At 54.0% G+C, this 21,589-nt stretch overlaps 1 protein-coding gene across 3 annotated transcripts in view; it reads right to left on the bottom strand.

Annotated features, from left to right (window-relative positions):
* Nucleotides 1–21,589, bottom strand: part of MEGF8 (multiple EGF like domains 8) — a 53,719-nt gene that overhangs the window by 22,723 nt on the left and 9,407 nt on the right. For 2 of the 3 annotated variants that reach the window (XM_050768391.1, XM_050768389.1), the window contains exons 4-27: nucleotides 21,219–21,399; nucleotides 21,049–21,137; nucleotides 20,089–20,504; nucleotides 19,483–19,628; nucleotides 19,235–19,357; nucleotides 14,117–14,283; nucleotides 13,709–13,828; nucleotides 13,189–13,333; nucleotides 12,941–13,104; nucleotides 8,826–9,026; nucleotides 7,595–7,795; nucleotides 6,911–7,147; nucleotides 5,974–6,092; nucleotides 5,748–5,879; nucleotides 5,548–5,661; nucleotides 4,848–5,096; nucleotides 4,180–4,379; nucleotides 3,632–3,842; nucleotides 3,283–3,532; nucleotides 2,569–2,701; nucleotides 1,286–1,533; nucleotides 1,098–1,208; nucleotides 831–949; nucleotides 303–510 (exon numbers count right to left, since the gene is read on the bottom strand). In XM_050768391.1, the coding sequence (XP_050624348.1) occupies nucleotides 303–510; nucleotides 831–949; nucleotides 1,098–1,208; nucleotides 1,286–1,533; nucleotides 2,569–2,701; nucleotides 3,283–3,532; nucleotides 3,632–3,842; nucleotides 4,180–4,379; nucleotides 4,848–5,096; nucleotides 5,548–5,661; nucleotides 5,748–5,879; nucleotides 5,974–6,092; nucleotides 6,911–7,147; nucleotides 7,595–7,795; nucleotides 8,826–9,026; nucleotides 12,941–13,104; nucleotides 13,189–13,333; nucleotides 13,709–13,828; nucleotides 14,117–14,283; nucleotides 19,235–19,357; nucleotides 19,483–19,628; nucleotides 20,089–20,504; nucleotides 21,049–21,137; nucleotides 21,219–21,399 (4,284 nt within the window). The remainder of the gene's footprint in view (nucleotides 1–302; nucleotides 511–830; nucleotides 950–1,097; nucleotides 1,209–1,285; nucleotides 1,534–2,568; nucleotides 2,702–3,282; nucleotides 3,533–3,631; nucleotides 3,843–4,179; nucleotides 4,380–4,847; nucleotides 5,097–5,547; nucleotides 5,662–5,747; nucleotides 5,880–5,973; nucleotides 6,093–6,910; nucleotides 7,148–7,594; nucleotides 7,796–8,825; nucleotides 9,027–12,940; nucleotides 13,105–13,188; nucleotides 13,334–13,708; nucleotides 13,829–14,116; nucleotides 14,284–19,234; nucleotides 19,358–19,482; nucleotides 19,629–20,088; nucleotides 20,505–21,048; nucleotides 21,138–21,218; nucleotides 21,400–21,589) is intronic. The other variant, XM_050768390.1, reaches the window with a different exon arrangement.

The raw sequence follows: 21,589 nt of genomic DNA, 5'->3' as shown, positions 1-21,589 counted from the left end.
CAGCCTGGGTCCTGGCAGGTGCACAGTGGGCCCCTTGGCATTTCCACCTGCCCAAGCCTGGTGTGGCTTTGGGAAGTGTGGCTTTGGGAAGCCCTTGCTCCCCTGGCCTCTCTCTGCTGCTGAGTGAAGCTGTGTCCCAGCCCAGGACTGGCTCGAGACAACAGTGTGCCCCAGGATGGCTGAGGAAATTCAAGTCCAGGGCTTCTGTTTCCTCTGGGGGTGAAGCTGGCAGGAGCTACCACAGCTGTCTCTGTCAGGGCCCAGCAGAAGGGCTGGGGAGTGGGCTGGGGAGAGTTGCTTACCTTCTCCTGCCGCCATTGCAGGGTGGTGAGGTTGAGGACCCAGAAATCACGGGTGACACCCCCAGCGGTGAGTCCCCCCAGCAGATACATGGCACCACGGCCAGCAGGCACATATGCAGCTGCATGGAAGGAGCGGGGCGATGGGCCTGGGCCCCCATCCTCAGCTCCCGCCAGCATCTGTGTCCACCGCCGCTCACTCACTGAGTACCTGGGGCCAGGGTGCAAAAAAGCAGCCTCATTATAATCATCTCAGCATCTTTCAAGGTGACCCTGCCTGACAGATGTCCCTGCATCCCGTGGGGTGACCTTCCTATGACAGTCCTCTCACCATTCCCTGGGGTAGCATCACCTAAATAAGTACTCTGGTCCCCAAGTGTCCCCGGGTGAGCCTCCTGTGACAACTGTCCCAGTATCCTTTGAGCTGTCCTTTACTTTAGAGGCTTTTCTGCACTCCTCTGAGGTGACTCTTAGCATCCCGAGGTGACCTTCTCTCATTCGCGAATCCCATCTGCCTAGGGCAGTCCTCACCTGTACAGGTTTCCCAGCAGCCCCTGGGGCAGGCCCAGGCCCCCAAACATCCACAAGGTGGCATCAGGTCCCTCCACCATGGTGTGGCCCAGGCGGTGCAGGAAGCGGCTGGCAGTGTCCTACGGGTGGGTGAGGACGTCAGGGATCAGGCTAGGGTCAGGACAAAGTGCCAGGCCTGGGTGTAGGGTGTAGGGGTGGTACCAGGAGTGGAGGTGGGAGAACGACCTGGGGGCAACCATCCCTAGACAGTGGGTACCCGCAACTCACGGCTGAGAGGCGGCTGTCCATGAGGGTCTCCCAGACCAGCTGCCCACCATCCAACTTGGTGGCGCAGTCAGGACCCCCGAAGCCTTCGGCACAGATGCACACACCCAGGCTCTGGGGGATGACAAGGGACTCAGGGGAGCCCTGATCACCAGCCCTGTCCCACCAGGCTTGACCTCTCCCACCTGTACCTGGTTACAAGTTCCTGCCCCAGTGTGGGCATTGCAGTTCTCAGGACACAGAGCCATCCGGCAGTGTGGGCCAGCCCAGCCTTGAGGACATCGGCAGAGCCCCGCACCTGCAGCACCGTCCTGGGGCACGCATTCCTGGGGGACTGGGCAGCTCCCAGGACCCCCTGACCCACAGCGGGCGGAGCCCACCGAAGCATTGAAGCCCCAGGATGAGGAGCCATTGGCCTCCCAGTGCAGCACCAGCAGCCCTGTGGGGAGAGAGGCCAGAGGCTGGTAGCAAAGCCACGCTCCTGGCCCCATCCAACCCCAGATGCTGAGAAAACCCAGTGTGACTGGGCGGGGAAGGAAGGCACCATATTATTCATAATCATCGCCAGGATGAACCAGTCTGCACCCTCTCCCTCGGCCAACCCATCAAGATTGATCTTCAAGCCTAAATCTCTCACCAACTGATAGCTACCTCCTGAGCTGCTATCCAAGCCCAAATCCCGTCTCACCTGGACACTGGTACCCATCCCCTACTGGTTCTCCTGGCTGCCTACACTCCTCCCCACTCATGGTGGCCCAGTGATCCTCAAAACGTGAATTGGGCCCTGTCCTCAGCAAGCTCCAAACCTTCTACAACTCCTACTGCCCTTACATAAGACTGGACCTCTTTAGAAAAGATAGTGATTTGGGGGCAGGTGGGACAGGAATTACTTGATATGTTACGATATATAAAATATGCCTCAATAAAGTTATATATATAGGCCGGGCATGGTGGCTTATGCCTGTAATCCCAGCACTTTGGGAGGCCAAGGTGGGCGAATCACTTGAGGTCAGGAGTTCAAGACCAGACTGTCCAACATGGTGAAACCCCATCTCTACTAAAAATACAAAAAGTAGCCAGGCATGGTAGCATATGCCTGTAATCCCAGTTACTTGGGAGGCTGAGGCAGGAGAATCGCTGGAGCCCGGGAGGCAGAAGTTGCAGTGAGTTGAGATTGCACTACTACACTCCAGTCTAGCTGGAAAGAGTGAGTGGTGTGGAGTCCTCACAACAGCCACATTCTATGTGCCCCAGAGACATGTCTCATTCAGCCCTTCTCTCTGCAGACATAGCTCAGCCAACACAATCCTATTTTCCTCTCAACTAAGGACAATGAGGTCCAGAGATGGTGAGGGACTACATCACCCCACAAGCAGTGGCAGACCCAGGTCCTGCGCCCACTTCAGGTGATGAGTTCGGGGGCAAGGGATACATAGCCCAGGACTAAGAGGTCCCACTTCCCCAGCCCCCGTACCAGACAGGGCCTGAACAGTGAGGGGTCTGTCCCGTCGCTGGCCGCAGAAGGCAGCTATGAGGCTTCGGTCCGACTGGACAACACCAGTGTCCAGGAAGCGTGGGAATCCATCAAAGGCCAGGACGTAGCTCAGCTAGAGGGGTGCAGAATCGAGGATTAGGAGACAATGAGGATGAGAACGAGGGCACCTGGAGTCTGGGAGAAGGAGAGGTTCAAGAGGGGGAGGCAATCTGAGACTGGGAAATGGGCTGTTTGAACATCCAGGGGAGACTGTCAAACTATGGCAGGGAGGCAACCACTCCCCTTCCTGTGTCCAAAGTAGACATGGCTCATCTATCAGGCACCTCTTGCATTAAGCCTCTTTCTCCACATGCAGCTCCTGGCAGTCAGTACCAATCAATCAGAGTTGGTGCACAAGGTGTAACAATTTACCATTCCTGGTCTGGGAATGGGGAGATTGAGGATCTGGAGAACTGGAGATGGGAGCTGAGGAAATCGGAAGCTATCTGGGAAGTGGGAGGGTCTGTCTGTGGGCCTAGGAACAAAGCACTGGGGATCTGAGGAGGAGTTTGGGTTTTGAAGGATTAAAAAAACAAAAACAAACAAACAAACAAACAAAAAAGCAACACTGGGGTCAGGGTCTGGGGATGCAGACTGGGTCAGGGGACATGGTTCTGGCTCATGGGCCTGAACCCTTGTTTCCTCAGTGCTCACCGTGCAGGGGGTGCTGCTGTCGGGGGAGAAGGTGAGGGTGAGTGGGGGACAGAGGGTCCCGGGAGCACAGGGCTGTAGTTCCTCAGTGGCTGAGACAACCCACACACAATAGGACAGGCCAGGCCCGGCTCTCGCAGCCCCGCCACCTGGAGGCAGCAGCCCCCCGACCCGGCGTGAGCCCAGTGCCACTGAGGACACATTGGTGAGGAGGGCTCGACCTCCACACTCCCGGAAGCAGGAACCACCGGCCCTGGGGAGATGGAGGAGAGCTAGTGTCAGACCAGTCCTGCCCCTCCCCACTGTATCCCCAAGCACACCCTACCTAGCCCTGGCTGGCCCGCTGGCTCACCGGGGATCCCCATAATAGCCTGGGGAGCAGAGCTGGCAGTGGGCACCCTCAGTGTGGTCCTGGCAGAAGCAGAGCCCACTGAGGTTGTCGCAGTGGCCACGGCGGGGGTCCCCGTGCCCATTGCACTGGCAGGGCCGGCAGCCCCTAGAGCCCGTGGCGTTGCCGAAGCTGCCGGGCCGGCATCGTTCGCAGTGCTCTCCCCATGTCCAGTCTGTGGAGGCCCCAGCAGGTGGGATAGAGTCAAGTCAAGGGTGGAAACAGGCCCAGGCCTACTGGGTCAGCTAAACCCTGACCCCACCCAGCTGCTTCAAAGGTAAGAAACCAAGGCTCAGATCAGGGTAAACAGCAAGTCCCAAGAGAGGGAAGTGAAGCCCAGCCAGAGTGATGGGTGGCACTGAAACCTGTTTGAGTCAGGAACAGGAATGGGGCAGGGGACCCAGAGCTGCATGAGGGGACACTGAGGCCTCTTCCAAGAAGAGCAAGCTGGAGCCCCAAGAAGGGAGGAGGCTCCCTGGGTCCAGGCTGGGGCCAGGACGAGGGCTGCTCACCCTGGCACTCGTCGCAGAAGCCAGGGCCCCGCTTGCGGCAGTGGCTGTGGAAGCTGCAGCCACAATCCCGGGAGCAGCGGGGTGCTGGGGGACCCGGGGCGGGTGTGGGCAGGGGCAGGTCTGATGTCCAGCCTAGGTCGCACACGCAGGTGAAGTCCGGGGGGCCGCTGCACACACCATGGCCACAGTCCTCCAAGCACCTGAGGGGCCGTGTTGGGGGTGGGGAAAGCGCCAGGCAGGCCCAGAGCCCCTAAAGCACCTCATCACCTCCACCCACCTCATGACACCATCAAAGCCACTGGCTGTTTCCATGGTTTTGCACTACGTGGGTGACCCTGTCTCCAAGGTAACTCCATGCATCACCACGCCTGTCTCTATAGCAACCACATAGCACCACTGTGAAAACCTCTTTCAACTACGTCCTCTGCCTCCATGGCAACGCTGAAGACTATGGCCCACAGCCTATGGGTGCCCTGTTTCCATGGTAACCAGGGTTACACTGGGGACCCTGTCACTCTAACGAGGACCTAGTCTGCAAGGTAAACCCCTGGCTAACTAGGGATGCTGGTTCCACAGGAAGGGACCCAGTGCCATGATGGCTTCCTCCCTCCACCTCCATGTGCCCCAGCCTGGGGCGACATCTCCATAGCAACCCCCACCTCACTCACGTGCGGTTGCAGTGTGAGATGCCATCACCCTGGTAGCCCCGCTGGCAGTGACACTCGTAGCTGAGGGGCGTGTTCAGGCAGGTCGCCCGCGGATGGCACCGGGCCAGGCCCAGGCGACACTCATCCACGTCAGGACAGCGGGCATATGCCCAGCGGGCAGGGAGGGCCACAGGAAGCCCCAGGCCCTCCCCCACCCACAGGGAGCAGTTACCCCCACCGAGGGGCCCTGAGAAGTCCCCCTGTAGGCACCTGTGGGGTGAGAGAGTGAAGAAGCAGGGGACAACATAGAAACAGGAGCCATACATAGAAACAATGACAGGGAGAGAGGAGGCCAATCGCAAGGAGAGGGACGAAAATATAGATTTGGAAAGAGGGACAGAGAAACCAGGAGAAGTCGAAGACAAAAACAATTTTGGAAGACAGAAGAGAGACATAGACGGAGATGCAGTGAAAAGGAGAGCAGAGACAGAAACAGACAAGGAGAAAGAAAACGAGTTGCAGAGACCCGGCAAAGGAGGAAAAATTGAGAAAAAAGAGCGGGAGGGTAAAATAAACAACAGAAAAACAATATGGAAAAGGGAAGGTGGCCATGGGATGGGGTCAGGGCAAGAGGGCAGAGAAGCAAAGAGGCTATTAGAATGACCAGTCATGGAGGAAGGACACAGCCGGGCACCCTGCCCACCTGCCCGCCTGGGCTCACCGTCCCAGTGTGGGGTTGTCCTCATTGCCACACCAGCCACACTCGTGGCTCTGCAGACACTCGTGGCAGGTCAGGAACCCATCGCAGCTCCGGCACCGTGGCTCCGAGTGCACACTGCAGGATGGCAGGGGTGGGGGTCAGAGCCCCGGCCCCTTGCCAGTGGGGATCTTCCTCTGTTAACCCTGCCCCAGGGACCGTACCTGTCATCCCAGCCTCGACAGCCCCCGTGTGGGTACCGGGCCAGGTAGGCGGCAAACAGGAAGCAGGTGTGGGTGGACTGGCACCAGGCGCACTGGCTCGAGTTGGCCAGGCAGTCCTCACAGGTCAGTCGCCTGGGGCGGGGAGCGGGTGGCCAGGTCACTCCACAGCCAGCCCACATCCGTGGGCACATCCACCCACCCACTCCCTGGACCCAGCCAGACTCACTGGTTGCAGAGTGGGGGACACTCGTCTGGACTCTTTATGGCACCCCGACCCCGGCCCCGCCGGCTGCATGCCGCGTCTCCTTTGCGGCTGGTGCTCTGATGCCACTCACAGAAGGGGTCCTGGGGGTCAGTTGGGCAGAGGAGTCAGAACCCCACTCACCCATCTCCTTTGGGATCCCAGTGCCTATCCCACCTCCTGCCCCACCCTGCAGACTGTCCCTGCAAGGCCATCTCCCTCCCCAGCTGCCTGCATCTCTGGACCCCTCCCTTCAGCCACAGACACCCATAGATCTGCCTGCCCAGCACCGACTCTCTCTTTTGGGCAACAGCGCCCCTTCTGTGTGGTCCGGGTGGGGCTGATTCAATCCTCAGGATCCAGAGGTGGGCAAGGGGCCACACTCCCTCCCCCCAACTCCAGTCATTGGCCCAGGAGCCTGCACAAGGCCCAACCAGAGCCACTGAAGTACAATCCTGGGACTTCTGTTGAGCTCCTGGATGGTGGTGGGGTGAGGGGAGAGAAACAGAAAGCCTCACTGTTTGAGACAGAGCAAGGACTGAGAACCTGAAGCTTTAACTCACAAAGAAACAAACCCTCCCAGGGAACAAGAGGAAGCAGGGTGTCGAGGGCTGCCTGACATCACTAGGAGCTGGCAGGCCTGAAGGCCTACTCCTGGGCTCCAGTGCCTGTGCTGAGAAACTCCCCGCTAGTGGAAAAGGATGGAGTTGCATTCTCTGGCCCCTGCAACAGGGAGAGTCCTGACTCCCAGGTGCCTCTCTCTCTAGCTCCATCTCACCCTCCCCACCAGGCTCTGCTGATCAACGACAAAAGAAAGCCCTTGCTATTTCCCCCACGCCCCCCACCAGGCGTTCCCTTGGCTGCCTGTTGCCTGCTCTGGCTGCCTCCACCTTGTGACCTCCCCTGGTGGTCCCACAGGCACCTGGGTGCAGGCATGGCAATCCCGATGCTCCTCGCAGAGTGGGCAGAGGGTAGGCACCAGCACCAGCAGGGACCCACCAGCCCTGTCATCCCCGCAATGGGCTCCACCCTGGCGCAGGTGGCAGCTGGCACTGGTCAGGCACCAGCCACAGCCCTGGTCTGCCAAGCAGCCCAGGCAGGAAGAATAGGAGGTGCAGGCCGACGAGCGGTAAGGCTCCAGGAAGAAGAAGGAGATCTCCTGGGGAAGGGGTCACAGGAGGGGCAGTAGTCAAGGTCTGGGGCAGGGGTCAGAGTCTGGGGCTAACTGAAAGTAAGGGTTTGGAACTCAGGTTGAGAACTCAGGCACATAGGAAGTCAGGATTTAGGAAATCAGTAGAGGTCCAGGGTCTGGAGGAATCTGGAGATTATTATAGGTCAAAGTATGGAGGGCAGAGGTCAGGGTCAGCAGGGTCATGGGTGAGGAGTCAGAAGACAAGGGTCAAACTATGGGATCAGGTCAGGGTCTATGGGCAGAGGTCAGGGGCCACAGGGTTCAAGGGGAGGTTCAGAGTTCAGAGGCCAAGAGTTAAGTAGTCCGAGGCCAGAATCTAGGGATTTCAGAGTTTGCGGCCTGGCGTTCAGAAAGCCCAGGTGATCTGAGGCTGGGGCCTGTGGCTAGGGTTGGAGGTGGGTCCTGGGTACTCACACTGCCTCCTGGCACACCAGTCCGATCCCACAGCAGAGTGAGCTCGCTGTGCCCAGGGCCTGCCGAGCCGTTCAGCTGGCCCCGGATCTCTACTGCATACTTGTGGTCCCGCCCGGGCAGGGGGAAGAGGCGAGCAGACCCAGGGCGCTGCAGCTGCCGCGTCTCCTTCTCCTGATGAGCCACCCAGCGCCCCACCTCCTCCTGGGGTAGGGGTGAGTGACAGGCAGGGGCCTCAGAACCCTTCTCATTCCTCCCTCAGACCCCTGATACCTCCAAACCCACCCTGCACCCCACCCCCTCCTAAGAAGAGGGCCTCAGAGCTCCTTAGATCCTGAGAACCTCGGAGGTGAGACCCCCAGGGACCCTCCTCCTCCTCAGGGGCTTTTTTTTTTTTTTGAGACAGGATCTCATTCCGTCACCCAGGCTGGAGTGCAGTGACACGATCATGGCTCACTGCAGCCTCAACTTCCCACGTTCAAGTGATCCTCCCACCTCAGCCTCCCAAATAGCTGGGACTACAGGTGCATGCCACCATGGCCAGCTAATTTTTGTATTTTTTGGATAGATGATGTCTCATCATGTTTCCCAGGCTGGTCCCAAACTCCTGGGTTCAGGCAATCCACCTGCCCCTACCTCCCAAAGGGCTGGGATTACAGGTGTACACCTCCACGCCCGGCCTTCAGGGGCCTTTCAGGTCTGACTCAGACCTTCCTCACCTCCTTCAAAGTTTCCCTCAAATTCTGCTCACAATTGAAAACTTCAGCACCCTCCCTCCTCTACTGAAGATCCATCCCCAGCCGGGCGCAGTGGCTCACGCCTATAATCCCAGCACTTTGGGAGGCTGAGGCAGGCAGATCATCTGAGGTCAGGAGTTCCAAACCAGCCTGGCCAACATGGTGAAACTCCATCTCTACTTAAAATGCAAAAAAATTAGCCGGGCGTGATGGTGCATGTCTGTAATCCCAGCTACTCAGGAGGCTGAGGCAGGAGAATTGCTTGAACCTGGGAGGGGGAGGTAGCAGTAAGTCAAGATCACGCCATTGCACTCCAGCCTGGACAACACAGTGAGACTGTCTCACACAAAAAAAATACTAATAATAATCCATCTCCTGCCTCTGATTTCTCCCCAGTCCTCCCCCAGAACCTTCAAATCACCACAGATGCCCTGTACCACAGCCCTAGCTCCCATATTTACCATAAACACCCCCCTGAATGTCCCAGGCAGCCTCACCATGTTCTCTGTGTCAGGGCCACGGGCCATCCGGGCCAGAACGTGTAGGCGCTGGGCCCGGGCCCACACAGCCACGTCCTCAGACCCTGGCCCACCCGGCCCTCCAGGCAGCATTGGGTAGATGAAGCCACGGTAGACCAGGGACACATCTGTTTCTGCGCTGGGTGTCAGGGTGATGGTCGTGCTGCGGACAATCGACACCTATGCAACCAGGGATGGGTGTATACGTGAGTCCCCTTCTGGACTGTCCCCAAGTCTCCACACCCCTGAGGCCACATCAGAGCCAGAAAAGACTGGTCAACCTAACTTTCTTCCCTATTTTACCAAATGAGAGATTGAGGCCGAGGGACAGGGGTTAGGTGGCTTGTCAAAGGTCACTCTGGGAAAAGAGGCAAGACCTAAATTCAGACAATAGACAACAGGGTCCCAGAGCCCACCTTTACCCCTGGCCTCTCGCCATTTCCATCTCACATTAAAACTCCAGGACTGGACACTTCAGTGTCTTCTTATCCAACTCCTCACCTTTTCAGCTAAGCACTTCAAAGCCCAGATCTAATATTCAAAGTGACAAAGTGCAAGATTTATTTTCCTGGTGTGTGATTTTGTAATAGCAGAACAGTGGAACAGTCCAAGTGTTCACCAGTGGGAGGCTATTTAAATAAACTACAAATGTAAATGGAATGTCATACAACTGTTTAAAAAAAAAAAAGAATGAAAGCCAGGCACGGCCAGCACTTTGGGAGGCCGAGGCGGGCAGATCACTTGAGGTCAGGAGTTCAAGACCAGCCTGACCAACATGGTGAAACCCCATCTCTACTAAATACAAAAAATTAGCCTGGAGTGGTAGCGTGCACCTGTAATCCCAGCTACTTGGGAGCCCGAGGCAGGAGAACCGCTCAAGCCCAGGAGGCAGAGGTTGCAGTGAGCCGAGATTGCCCCATTGCACTCCAGCCTGGGCAACAAGAGCGAAACTCCATCTCAAAACAAACAAAAAAAAATACAAAAACCAGCCAGGAATGGTGGCACATGCTTGTAATCCCAGCTGCTCGGGAGGCTGAGGTGGGAAGATCACTTAAACCCAGGAGGCAAGTTTGCAGTCAGCTGACATTGCTTGCCACTGCACTCGAGCCTGGGCGATAGAGAGAGACTCCATCTCAGCTTGCAGTAAGCCGAGATCTGGCCACTGCACTCCATCCTGGGTGACAGAGCGAGACTCTGTCTCAAAAAAAAAAAAAAAAAAAAAAAGAGAGAGACTCTATCTCAAAAAAAAAAAAAAAAAAAAAAAAAAAGAACGAGAGTGTTTCTCAAGTTCTGTTAGAGGAAGCTTGCCAGAAGAAAAAAAGGAAGCAGTCGTTTAGTATTCATAATGTTACTTTCGTGTGAAAGAAAAATGATACGGGCCGGGCGCGGTGGCTCAAGCCTGTAATCCCAGCACTTTGGGAGGCCGAGACGGGCGGATCACGAGGTCAGGAGATCGAGACCATCCTGGCTAACACGGTGAAACCCTCTCTCTACTAAAAAATACAAAAAACTAGCCGGGCAAAGAGGCGGGCGCCTGTAGTCCCAGCTACTCGGGAGGCTGAGGCAGGAGAATGGCGTAAACCCGGGAGGCGGAGCTTGCAGTGAGCTGAGATCCGGCCACTGCACTCCAGCCTGGGCGACAGAGCGAGACTCTGTCTCAAAAAAAAAAAAAAATTAAAAAAAAAAAAAAAAGAAAGAAAAATGATACGATGTCATGCTTCCTTGTATTTGAATAGGTAAATTCTGGAATGAGATCAAAGAAACCCAAATGGATCTTCCAGGGAGGTATGGTGGCCTTAAGTTGCAGCCAAGCTGGGGCTAGATAATTCTGGACCACTTAAGGGGTAGGGAGTTGGGTAAATGAGAGAGACTGTCCATTTAATGACTTTTTTTTTCTTTTTCTTTTTCTTTTTTTTTTGAGACTCTGTTACCCAGGCTGGAGTGCAGTGGAGCGATCTTGCTCACTGCAAGCTCCACCTCCCGTGTTCATGCCATTCTCCTGCTTCAGCCTCCCTAGTAGCTAAGACTATAGGCACTCACCACCATGCCTGGCTAATTTTCTTGTATTTTTAGTAGAGACGGGGTTTCACTGTGTTAGCCAGGATGATCTTGATCTCCTGACCTTGTGATCCGCCTGCCTCGGCCTCCCAAAGTTCTGGCATTACCAGTGCGAGCCACCGCGCCTGGCCTTTTATTTATTTATTTTTAATTAAAATGGAGTCTCACTCTGTTGCCCAGGCTGGAGTGCAGTGGCATGATCTTGGGTCACTGCAACTTCTGCCTCCCAGGCTTGAGATTCTCCTCCCTCAGCCTCCCAAGTAGCTGGGACTACAGGCACGCATCACCACGTGTGGCTAATTTTTGTATTTTTAGTAGACACGGGGTTTCACAATGTTGGGCCGGCTGGTCTCCAACTCCTGACCTCAAGTAATCCCCCCGCCTTAGCCTCCCAAAGTGCTGGGATTACAGGCACCCGACATCACGCCCAGCTAATTTTTGTATTTTTAGTAGAGACGGGGTTTTGCCACGTTACCCAGGCTGGTCTCAAACTCCTGACCTCAAGAGATCCGCCCACCTCAGCCTCCCAAAGTGCTGGAATTACAGATGTGAGCCACCGTGTCCAGCCCCAATGACTTTTGATATCACTGTGATTTTTCAACCATGTGAATATATGAGCTATTTTAAAAATCAATAAAGAGGCCAGGCGTGGTGGCTCACGCCTGTAATCCCATCACTTTGAGAGGCTGAGGCGGGTGGATCAAGAGGTCAGGAGATCGAGACCATGCTGGCTAACATGGTGAAACCCCGTCTCTACTAAAAATACAAAAAATTAGCTGGGTTTGGTGGTAGGTGCCTGTAGTCCCAGCTACCCAGCAGTGATTCTCCTGAGGCAGGAGAATCACTTGAACCCAGGAGCTGGAGGGTGCAGTGAGCCGAGATCGTGCCACTGCACCTCCAGCCTGGGAGACAGAGAGAGACTCTGTCTCAAAAAAAAAAAAAAAAAAAAAAAATCAATAAAGAGCTACTGTGGAAAACAGTTTGGACATTCCTCAATAAGATGAATATGGAATTACCATATAACCTAGCAATTCTCCTAGGTATACAGCCAAAAGCATTGAAAACAGATGTTCAAACAAAAATGTGTACACAAGTGTACACAATGTGTACAGCGACATTATTCACAATAGCCAAAAGATGGAAACAGTCCAAACGTCCATCAGCTGACACGAATGGATAAACAAAATGTGGTACAGCTACACAATGGAATATTACTCAATCATAAAAAGGAACAGAGTTCCTTTCCGAATGAAGTTATAAAATGAATGAGCCTTGAAAACACTATGCTGAGTGAAAGAAGACAGACACAAAAGGCCACATAGCATAGGCCTCCATGTACATGAAATGTCCAGAACTGGCAAATCCAGAGATGGAAAACAGATAAGTGGCTGCCAGAGACTCGGGGGAGAGTGGAATAGAGAGTGACTACTTAGTGAGTCCAGGGTTGTCCTCTGGGGTGATGAAAATGTTCTGTAACAAGATAGTGGTGATGGTTGCACAATATTGTAAATGTGCTAAATGTCACTGATGAAAATTTTTATCTGTATTTTACCACAGTGCAAAAATTCTTTTTAAAATCTATAAAGAGGCCAGGCACAGTGGCTCACGCCTGTAATCCCAACACTTTGGGAGGCCAAGGCAGGCAGATCATTTAAGATCAAGAGCTCAAGACCAGCCTAATCAACATGGTGAAACTTCGTCTTCTACTAAAATACAAAAATTAGCTAGGCACAGTGACGGGCGTCTGTAACCTCGGCTACTGAGGAGGCTGAAGCAGGAGAATCACTTGAACCCAGGAGGCAGAGGTTGCAGTGAGCCGAGACTGCACCACTGCACTTCAGCCTGGGCGACAGAGTGAGACTCCCTCTAAAAATAAAGATAAAAATAAAGAATAAAGTCCATAAGGAAAATCAGACCCTTGAATGTAAAGACTTTTGGAGTAAACACAAGAGTGATAAAGATGCATTTGAGAAAAAACAAACCCTAGGATCAGGATCATCATCAGCACCCCACCGAAGGCCACACCTCCTACCCACCTTGTCAGGCTGGGAGGTGTTGGGCGGCTGCTGGAAGGTGAGCAGGTGTAGGCCAGGCAGGAAGCTCTGGGTGACACAGGCCTCCAGGGACGTGACGAAAACAGGTGCAGGCCCCCACCAGCCCACCGTGCCTGAGATCTGCTCCCCTCGGCAGCGGGCCTGCTCTGAGAGGACAGCGGGTGGGGGCTGGTGGGTCAGTGTGGAGTGCTTCGGTCCCCTCCCCCCAGCCCACTGCTGTGGACACTCACCAGGCCGAGGGAGGCAGCTCTCATTGTGCACACACCAGCCCAGGGTGCCGGGTCCCCGTGGAGGGGCTGTGGGGCTACTGAAGGCCAGGCAGGCCTGGCAGTCACCCAGGAGGCGGCCCAGGCCCAGGCAGCTGGCGGCTGGACACTGCGAGGAGGAGAGGGGAAAGGGCTCACTGTCCACTGGAGCTCAAGAGATCTGGGAAGGAAGGGCTGTGGATACAGGGTCCTGTGATGGAAAGGGCCAAAAAACTGAAGAACAGGGAGTTGAAAGACGACTTGGAATGTGGGAGATTCAGAGGACGGGGGATGCGGGGATGGGGTCACGGGTTCAAAAGGGTCGGGCTGGGTGGGATAGGCAAAGATTCAGGCTCTGCGGTCTGGAATCAGGAAGGAGGATCTTCGGCATGAAAACAAGTCTCCCAGTTGAGGGAAAGTCCTTGTCCAGCTGGTTAGGCAGAGGGAGACACTGAGGGAGGACAGGTCTGTGCTAGGGAACAGAGGGTCTAGGGCAGTCACTTACAGCCCCCAAGGGGGTCCCAGGAGGGGGTGCAGCTTGGCAGGCTCCTTGGCACCAACTGCATTCCGGGTCCCGGGAGCACACGCTGTGATCTGTGTACATGGAGCAGTAGTCCAAGTGGTACTGCAGGGAGGCAAGGGGATGGAGGACAAGCCTCTCAGGCCTGGGCCGGCCTCCCAAGTCCCCGTTCGCTTTAGCTATCCCAGAGGACCCTGAGTGCTCAGCACGTCCATCCGTTCCTCCCCCAGGCCCAGGGACCTCTAGCTCCTCTTTCCTCTGCTCTGGGGATCTCCTTCCCTTCCCTCATGGCCCTAGGGATCCCCCCTCCTTCTCCCAGGGATCCCCTCCTACCTTTCCCCTCACCTTTGGAAACCCTGCTACCTCCTACCCCAGCCACCCTTTCCCTGTCACCTCAGTGCTCACGTCAGGGGCAGGTGCCTGGAACACAAAGGGGGGCACCTTGTACGCCATCAAGTCCCCACGGGGCCGGCCGCTGTACCCCCCAGCCACCAACAGGACGCTGCCACCAAGCACCGCAGCCACATGTGAGTACCGACCACTGGGAGGCGCTGCTCGGCCTAAAGGAATAGAGACCCCAATGACATTATTAGACTCTCAGCCCCTCCACCACCTCCATGGCTCCCGATTCTCCTGGGCCACAGTCCAGCCTTCTATTCTGGTGGCTGCTTCAACCTCACCTACCCAAGGACACTCTCCCAGCCCACCTGGCCCTGAACAAGCTGAGCTCCCTCACCCCTACCCAAATCATCTTTCTGATCTTTAGAGTCAGAAAGACTTGGGTTCAAATCCCGGGTCTACCACTTACTTGGGTTCAAATTGTGGATCAACTACTGACTAGCTGTGTGATCCTGGACAGGAGAATGAACTCTGAGTCTTGGTTTCCTCCTCTATAAAAAAAACCATCATCTCGTCCTCAAGGAGCTGGGAGGACGGAAGAATCTGCTGAGCCCCCAGCAGGCTGCCTCAGTCTCCTGTTTTTGTCTGTCTAGCACCAGCCTCTCTTCTGATGATAGCGCCTGATTTTCCTCTGGAAAACCAACCTTTCCCTCTCCCAGTCCATGAGACTTAGGTGGAGTTGTCCCTGGTTCTGGCAGAAGTGAGGCCTTAGCCCAGGCCCATCAGTCTCAGTGACTGGCTCGGGGAGGGGTACAGGGCCTGATTCTCAATTCTTGGGGCAAAGACACTCTCTTCTCTCTGGGCATTTTACAGCAGTAGGAGGTAATCCACGAGCTGCCTGTGACCATCTACACAAGGCAAGAGACTGAAGTGAACCCAGCTGAAAAATTGAGTGAGAAGTGGCCGATGCCATTTTGTGAGCACCTAGATCCAGCCTGAAGATAGGCCCTATAGTTTTCACTCAAGTCAGCCAGGAAATTCTCCTTTTCGCTTAAGCCAGCTGGGTTGGATTTCTGTCAGTTACAGCCAAGAATCCTGACTGACAGGTAAGTGGTCAGTGAATGGTGACTTCCCTACCCTCTTACCGACCTGCATGCACTGTAAACGTGTGGGACTTGGCCCGGGGAATCACAAACTGCGAAGCAGGAAGAGGCCTCCAGAAACATCACACTCCTGACTCCTGCCCAGTGAAGGGGACCAAGGGATAGGCAGACGAGACCTAGAATGAGGGCCTCAGACACCGGGTCTGGACTTTATTACTGATGGTCACACAGGGTTCCTCTAGGGCCTTTCCTCCTCCCCATCCCGTAAGTGGTAAGGTTCCTTCCTTACACCTGCCCTCTCCTCTCTTTCCTTTTCAGGGAGGAGGAGTGAACAGATGGGACTCTGGGAAGCCCACACGTCCCCGAAGTGATACGCCCAACCTGTGGGTATAAGTATCTTCTGAAGAGAGGGCATGTGGCTTTCATCCGATTTCAAAGCAGTGTCTGATCTAATAAGAGTGAAACATTTCTCCGTATCTCCTCCCTGGTGACTCCTCTGGCCCTGAGACAGGACCCTCACTGCTATAAGAAAGACAACATGGCTGAGCGTAGTAGCTCACGTCTGTAATCCCAGCACTTTGGGAGGCTGGGTCTCACGAAGCTCGCTTGAGGCCAGGAGTTCAACACTAGCCTGGACAACACAGCAAGACCCTATCTCTAAAAAAAAAAAAAATTTTTTTTTTTTTTTTAATTAGCCAGGTGTGGTGGTGTGTACCTATAGTCACAGCTATTTGGGAGGCTGAGATGGAAGGATGATTTGAGCCTAGGAGCTTAAAACCAGCCTGGGCAACATAGTCAGGTCTAATGGCTACAAAAAAAAAAATTTTTTTTTTTTTTTTTTGGGGGGAGATGGAGTCTCCCTCTGTTACCCAGGCTGGAGTGCAATGGTGTGATCTCGGCTCACTGCAACCTCCGCCTCCCTGGTTCAAGTGATTCTCCTGCCTCAGCCTCCTGAGTAGCTGTGACCACTGGCATCCACCACCACGCCAGCTAATTTTTGTATTTTTAGTAGAGACGGGGTTTCACCATATTGACCAGGCTGGTCTCGAACTCCTGACCTCATGATCTGCCCGCCTTGGCCTCCCAAAGTGCTGGCACTACAGGAATAAGCTACTGCGCCCAGCCAAAATTTTTTTTTTTCTTTTTTTTGAGACGGAGTCTGGCTCTGTCGCCCAGGCTGGAGTGCAGTGGCGCGATCTCGGTTCACTGCAAGCTCCGCCTCCCAGGTTCACGCCATTCTCCTCCCTCAGCCTCCCACGTAGCTGGGACTACAGGCGCCCGCCACCATGCCGGGCTAATTTTTTTGTATTTTTAGTAGAGATGGGGTTTCACCATGTTAACCAGGATGGTCTCGATCTCCTGACCTCATGATCTGCCCGCCATGGCGTTCCAAAGTGCTGGGATAACAGGCGTGAGCCACCGCGCCCGGCCTTAAGTGATAGTTTTATACAGATGGTTGTTTGGGGATAGCCATGCTGTCTCTGTCACTTATCTACCGTGATCTTGAAAAAGTTGCTGCTAAAGAACTATCAACAGAGTAAGCAAACAACTATCAACAGAGTAAAAAAACAACGTGAGAAAATATTTGGAAACTACGCATCCAACAAAAGTCTAATATCCAAAACCTATAAGGAACTTAAATAAACTAACAAGCAAAAAACAATCTGATTAAACAGTAGACAAAGGACATGAACAGACATTTTTCAAAAGAAGATATACACATGGCCAATAAGCATATGAAAAAATGCTCAATATCACTAATAATGAGAGAAATGCAAATCAAAACCACAGTGAGATACCATCTCACACCAGTCAGAATAGCTATTATCAAAAAGTCAAAAAATAACACATGCGGCTGGGCGCAGTGGCTCACACCTGTAATCCCAGCACTTTGGGAGGCCGAGGCAGGCGGATCACGAAGTCAGGAGATCGAGACCATCCTGGCTAACACAGTGAAACCCCGTCTCTACTAAAAATACAAAAACAAAATTAGCTGGGCGTGGTGGCAGGCGCCTGTAGTTCCAGCTACTCGGGAGGCTGAGGCAGGAGAATGGCGTGAACCCAGGAGGTGGAGCTTGCAGTGAGCCAGGATCGCGCCACTGCACTCCAGCCTGGGCAACAGGGCCAGACTCCGTCTCAAAATAAATAAATAAATAAATAAATAAAATAACACATGTGAGTGAGGTTGCAGAGAAAAGGGAATGAATGCTTACTACTGCTGATGGGAATGTAAATTAGTTCAGGCATTGTGGAAAGCAGTTTGAAGATTTCTCAAATAACTTAAAACAGAATTACCATTTGACCCACCAATCCCATTACTGGGTATATACCCCAAGGAATACAAATTGTTCTACCATAAAGACACATGCATGTGCATGTTCATCGCAGCACTGTTTACAATAGCAAAGACATGGAATCAACCTAAATGCCCATCAGTGATAGACTGGATAAAGAAAATGGAGGCCGGGCGCATTGGCTCACGCCTGTAATATCAGCAATTTGGGAGGCCAAGGCGGGTGGATCACCTGAGGTCAGGAGTTTGACACCAGCCTGGCCAACATGGTGAAACCCCATCTCTACTAAAAATACAAAAATTAGCCAGGTGTGGTGGTGGGCGCCTGTAATTCTATCTACTCGGGAGGCTGAGGTAGGAGAATCACTTGAACCTGGGAGGTGGAGGTTGCAGTGAGCTGAGATCATGCCATTGCACTCCAGCCTGGGTAACAAGAGTGAAACTCCATCTCAAAAAAATATATAGAAAGAAAAAAAAAAAGAAAATGTGGTACATATACATCGTGGAATACTACGTGGCTATAAAAAATAATGAGATCATGTTCTTTCCATCAGCGTGGATGGAGCTGGAGACCCTTATCCTAAGCAGATTAATACAGGAACAGAAAACCAAACACTGCATGTTCTCACAAGTGGGAGCCAAACATCGAGTGCACATGGACACAAAGAAGGGAACAACACTCTTGAGGGGCCTACCTGAGGGTTGGAGGAGGGAGAGGATCAAAAAACTACCTACTGGGGCTGGGCGCGGTGGCTCATGCCTGTAATCCCAGCACTCTGGAAGGCTGAGGCTGGCAGATCACCTGAGGTCAGGAGTTCAAGACCAGCCTGGCCAACACGGTGAAACCTCATCTCTACTAAAAATAAAAAAAAAAATTAGCTGGGTGTGGTATGCACCTATACTCCCAGCTACTTAGGAGGCTGAGGCGGGAGGATCACTTGAACCCAGGAGGTGGAGGTTGCAGTGAGCCGAGATTGCGCCACTGCACTCCAGCTGGGTAACAGAGTAAGACTCCTTCTCAAAACAAACAAACAAACAAACAAACACAAGAAAAAACTACCTGTTGGGTACTAGGCTTAATACCTGGGTGATGAAATAATCAGTACACCAAATCCCCATGACACACAATTTACCTATATAAAAAACCTGCACAGGTACTGCTGAACCTAAATTGAAAGTTAAAAAAGCCGAGCACGGTGGCTCACACACGTAATCTCAGTACTTTGGGAGGCTAAGGTAGGCGGATCACTTGAGGTCTGGAGTTTGAGACCAGCCTGGCCAACATGATGAAACAATGTCTCTACTAAAAATACAAAAAAATTAGTCAGGCATGGAGATGCATGCCTATAATCCCAGCTACCCAGGAGGCTGAGACAGGAGAATCGCTTGAACCCAGGAGGTGGAGGTCACAGTGAGCTGAGATCACGCCACTGCACTCTAGCCTGGGCGATGGAGCAAGACTCCATCTCAAAAAAAAAAAAAGAAAAGAAAATGAAAAAGAAGGAAAAGTTGCTGTCTCTTAGGCATTTCCCTGGGGCAGCTGGAAACTGGCAAAACCTGGATTGGAATCCACATTGGATATTGCCATAAGGGCCTCCATCTCCATAGTGATGATGCCCTGGTCCCATCTCCATCCCAGGCTCGCCTCCTGAGGCTGGCACCAACCGACCTGGATGTCAGGCTCACCCTTACAGACTGAGGTAGCTTGAGTCCAGAATCACTGTGGAGGGAGGTGGGACCCTCGGGAGTCCCTAGGGAAGAACAGGGACCACTCACCCTCAGGGGTTCCTGGCGGGGCAAGCTCAGCTCCTGACACCCATTGATGGCAACCAAGGTGGTAGAAGAAGATGCCATCTTCGTAGCACTTTTCCTCCTGGTAATGAGTGTGCACATTGCCCCCTGGGAAAGAAGGAAAGGGGCATAGCTGGCAAGCCTGGTGGAGGTGGGGACTGCCATGCAGGGAGCCTCAGCTCAGGGTTGGCTCAGGCCCTCGGCAGGCAGGCAGGATTGGGGAGCCTCCTCACCATAGACCACCATGTAGTTGCCCAGAACACTGGCTGTGTGGAAGGCTCTCTCCCTTGGGCCCTGAAGCCCATCCCGCCCCTTCAGCGTCGTCCACACACGCCGATCCACATGGAAAAGCTCAGTGGAGTTCACTCGCACAGAGAACCTATCAAAGGAGAAGCAGGGCAGGGGCTTAGGGCAGGAAGCGTCCCTCTCCCTCCTTCAGGCTCTTAGGAGCCATGTGATCACCCAGGGGTGAGACTGACCATGACTGCCTCTATGTCCCCTCCAAACTAGAAGTTCCCTGTGGGCAGGACTCTGAGTCATCTCTGGGTTACCCGCATAAGCTAGCAAGGGGTGGACACCAAGCAGGGCTCTGTTGAATGGATACATGGGTGGGAGTATGTGGGAGGCAATTCACCAAGACATTGAATAAAACATCAGAGAATGCGTGAGTGGGTGAGTGAGTGAATGAGTGAATGAAGGAATAAGTAAATACACAAAGGAAGGAGTGACTGAAAGACCACAGGAGTCCAATAGTGGGCAAAGACCTCTAAAGACTAAAGGCCTATGGTGTTGACCTGGGCCTGGCCTGTGGGGCATGGGTTGTGGGACAGGTCACTTACCGGGCAGTGGAGGGCCGGTGTCCACCATGGACCAGCAGGGCACGGGACGGGGCATGGAACACCATGGAGTGGCCGGTGGCAGCAGGGGGCCGTCCACCTGCTGGAATCACCTGCTCCCAATAGCCCCCGCTGGTGCTGTCAAGGCGGAAACGGAAGAGGCCAGAGGAGAAGAGGTCGTGCTGGGTACGGCCTCCAGACACATATAGCCAGACATCATCCACCAGGGCAGCCGCATGACCTGCCAGGCCTGGGGGCCCCGAGGAGCTGGAGGCAGGTGGTGCCAGGAGCTCCCAGTGGCCCCTGCCCAGTGGACTGAAGGCCCACACATCGTTGATGAGCGAGCCGTCTGCCAGCTCACCACCCATCAGCACCAGGGAGCCGGCCCAGGCCACGGCCACATGGGAGTGACGGGCAGCCTGTGAGGAAGAGACAAGAAACAGAGGTAAAGACATAGCAAGGGAGCCAGAGCCAGGCTCAGACAGAGAGATGCAGAGCCAGAGAAACATAAAGAGAAGGCGAGATAAAGACAGAGACAAAGAGAAAGGTAGAGACCGGTAGAAAGAGAAAAGAAGAGACAGATTCATAGAAACAGAGAAACACAATAGGAGAGGGAAGAGGCAAGAAGACAGAGTTAGAGGGACAAATGGCAGACAGAAACAGACCCAGAGAAATGGAGACACAGAAACGGAGAACACAGAAGCCCAAAAGTCAGACAGATGAAAACAGAGACAGATCGAGCGACAGGAGACACGTGGAAAAGTAAGATACACAAAGGCAGATAAAGGAAGAAAAAGAAGAAAAAAGAAAATCAGAGAGAAAAGGCAGAAACAGGGAGAAGTAGGTTCCTACATCAAGCTGCGGGAACTGGGGGAGCACTGGGTGATAGGGGGTCAGTCTAGGGGTCCCTAGCTGGGTCTGATTGAGTGTACAGGCTCCTCCAGGGCAGAGGAGGGGTCATACCGGGGCAGGACTCAGGTCCCAGGATTCCCAGGTGTTGGCGGAGAAGTTGTATAGGACGAGGTCACCCAGGGCATTGTTGAGGTCCTGGCCTGCGGAGGGGTGGACAGTCTCATGACCTGGCCACAGGCTGCCAGGCCTCCAGACCCCAGATACTCGCCCTATCTGCTCACCTCCAAAAACTGCCAGCAGCCCCGGTGGGGACAGGAAGGCGCCAGCTGCTCCAATACGGGCAGAGAAGGCAGGGTCCCCAGCACTCACGTTGTGCCACCAGCCAGCCCCCTGGTTCTCCCACAGGTGCAGGTCACAGGCACGTCCCAAGAAGCCAGGCTCACAGCGGCATGGTCCCAGGGGCTGTGGGGAAGGAGACATAAAGACAGAGATAAGAGACAGAGAGACAAGGACAGAGACAAAGGAGACACAAAGACAAAAAGCGGCATAATGAGACAGGCACAAAGGGAGAGAGAAAGAGATAGATAGGAAGGGAGAGAATGGCAACGGAAAGAGAGAGAAAGAAAAGGAGACAGAGAGAGACAGGAAGAGG

This window comes from Macaca thibetana, chromosome 19 (assembly GCF_024542745.1).
Source record: "Macaca thibetana thibetana isolate TM-01 chromosome 19, ASM2454274v1, whole genome shotgun sequence".
Lineage (NCBI taxonomy): Eukaryota > Metazoa > Chordata > Mammalia > Primates > Cercopithecidae > Macaca > Macaca thibetana.
Note: the sequence above shows the minus strand (reverse complement) of the source record. Positions and strands in the feature narration are given on the sequence as shown.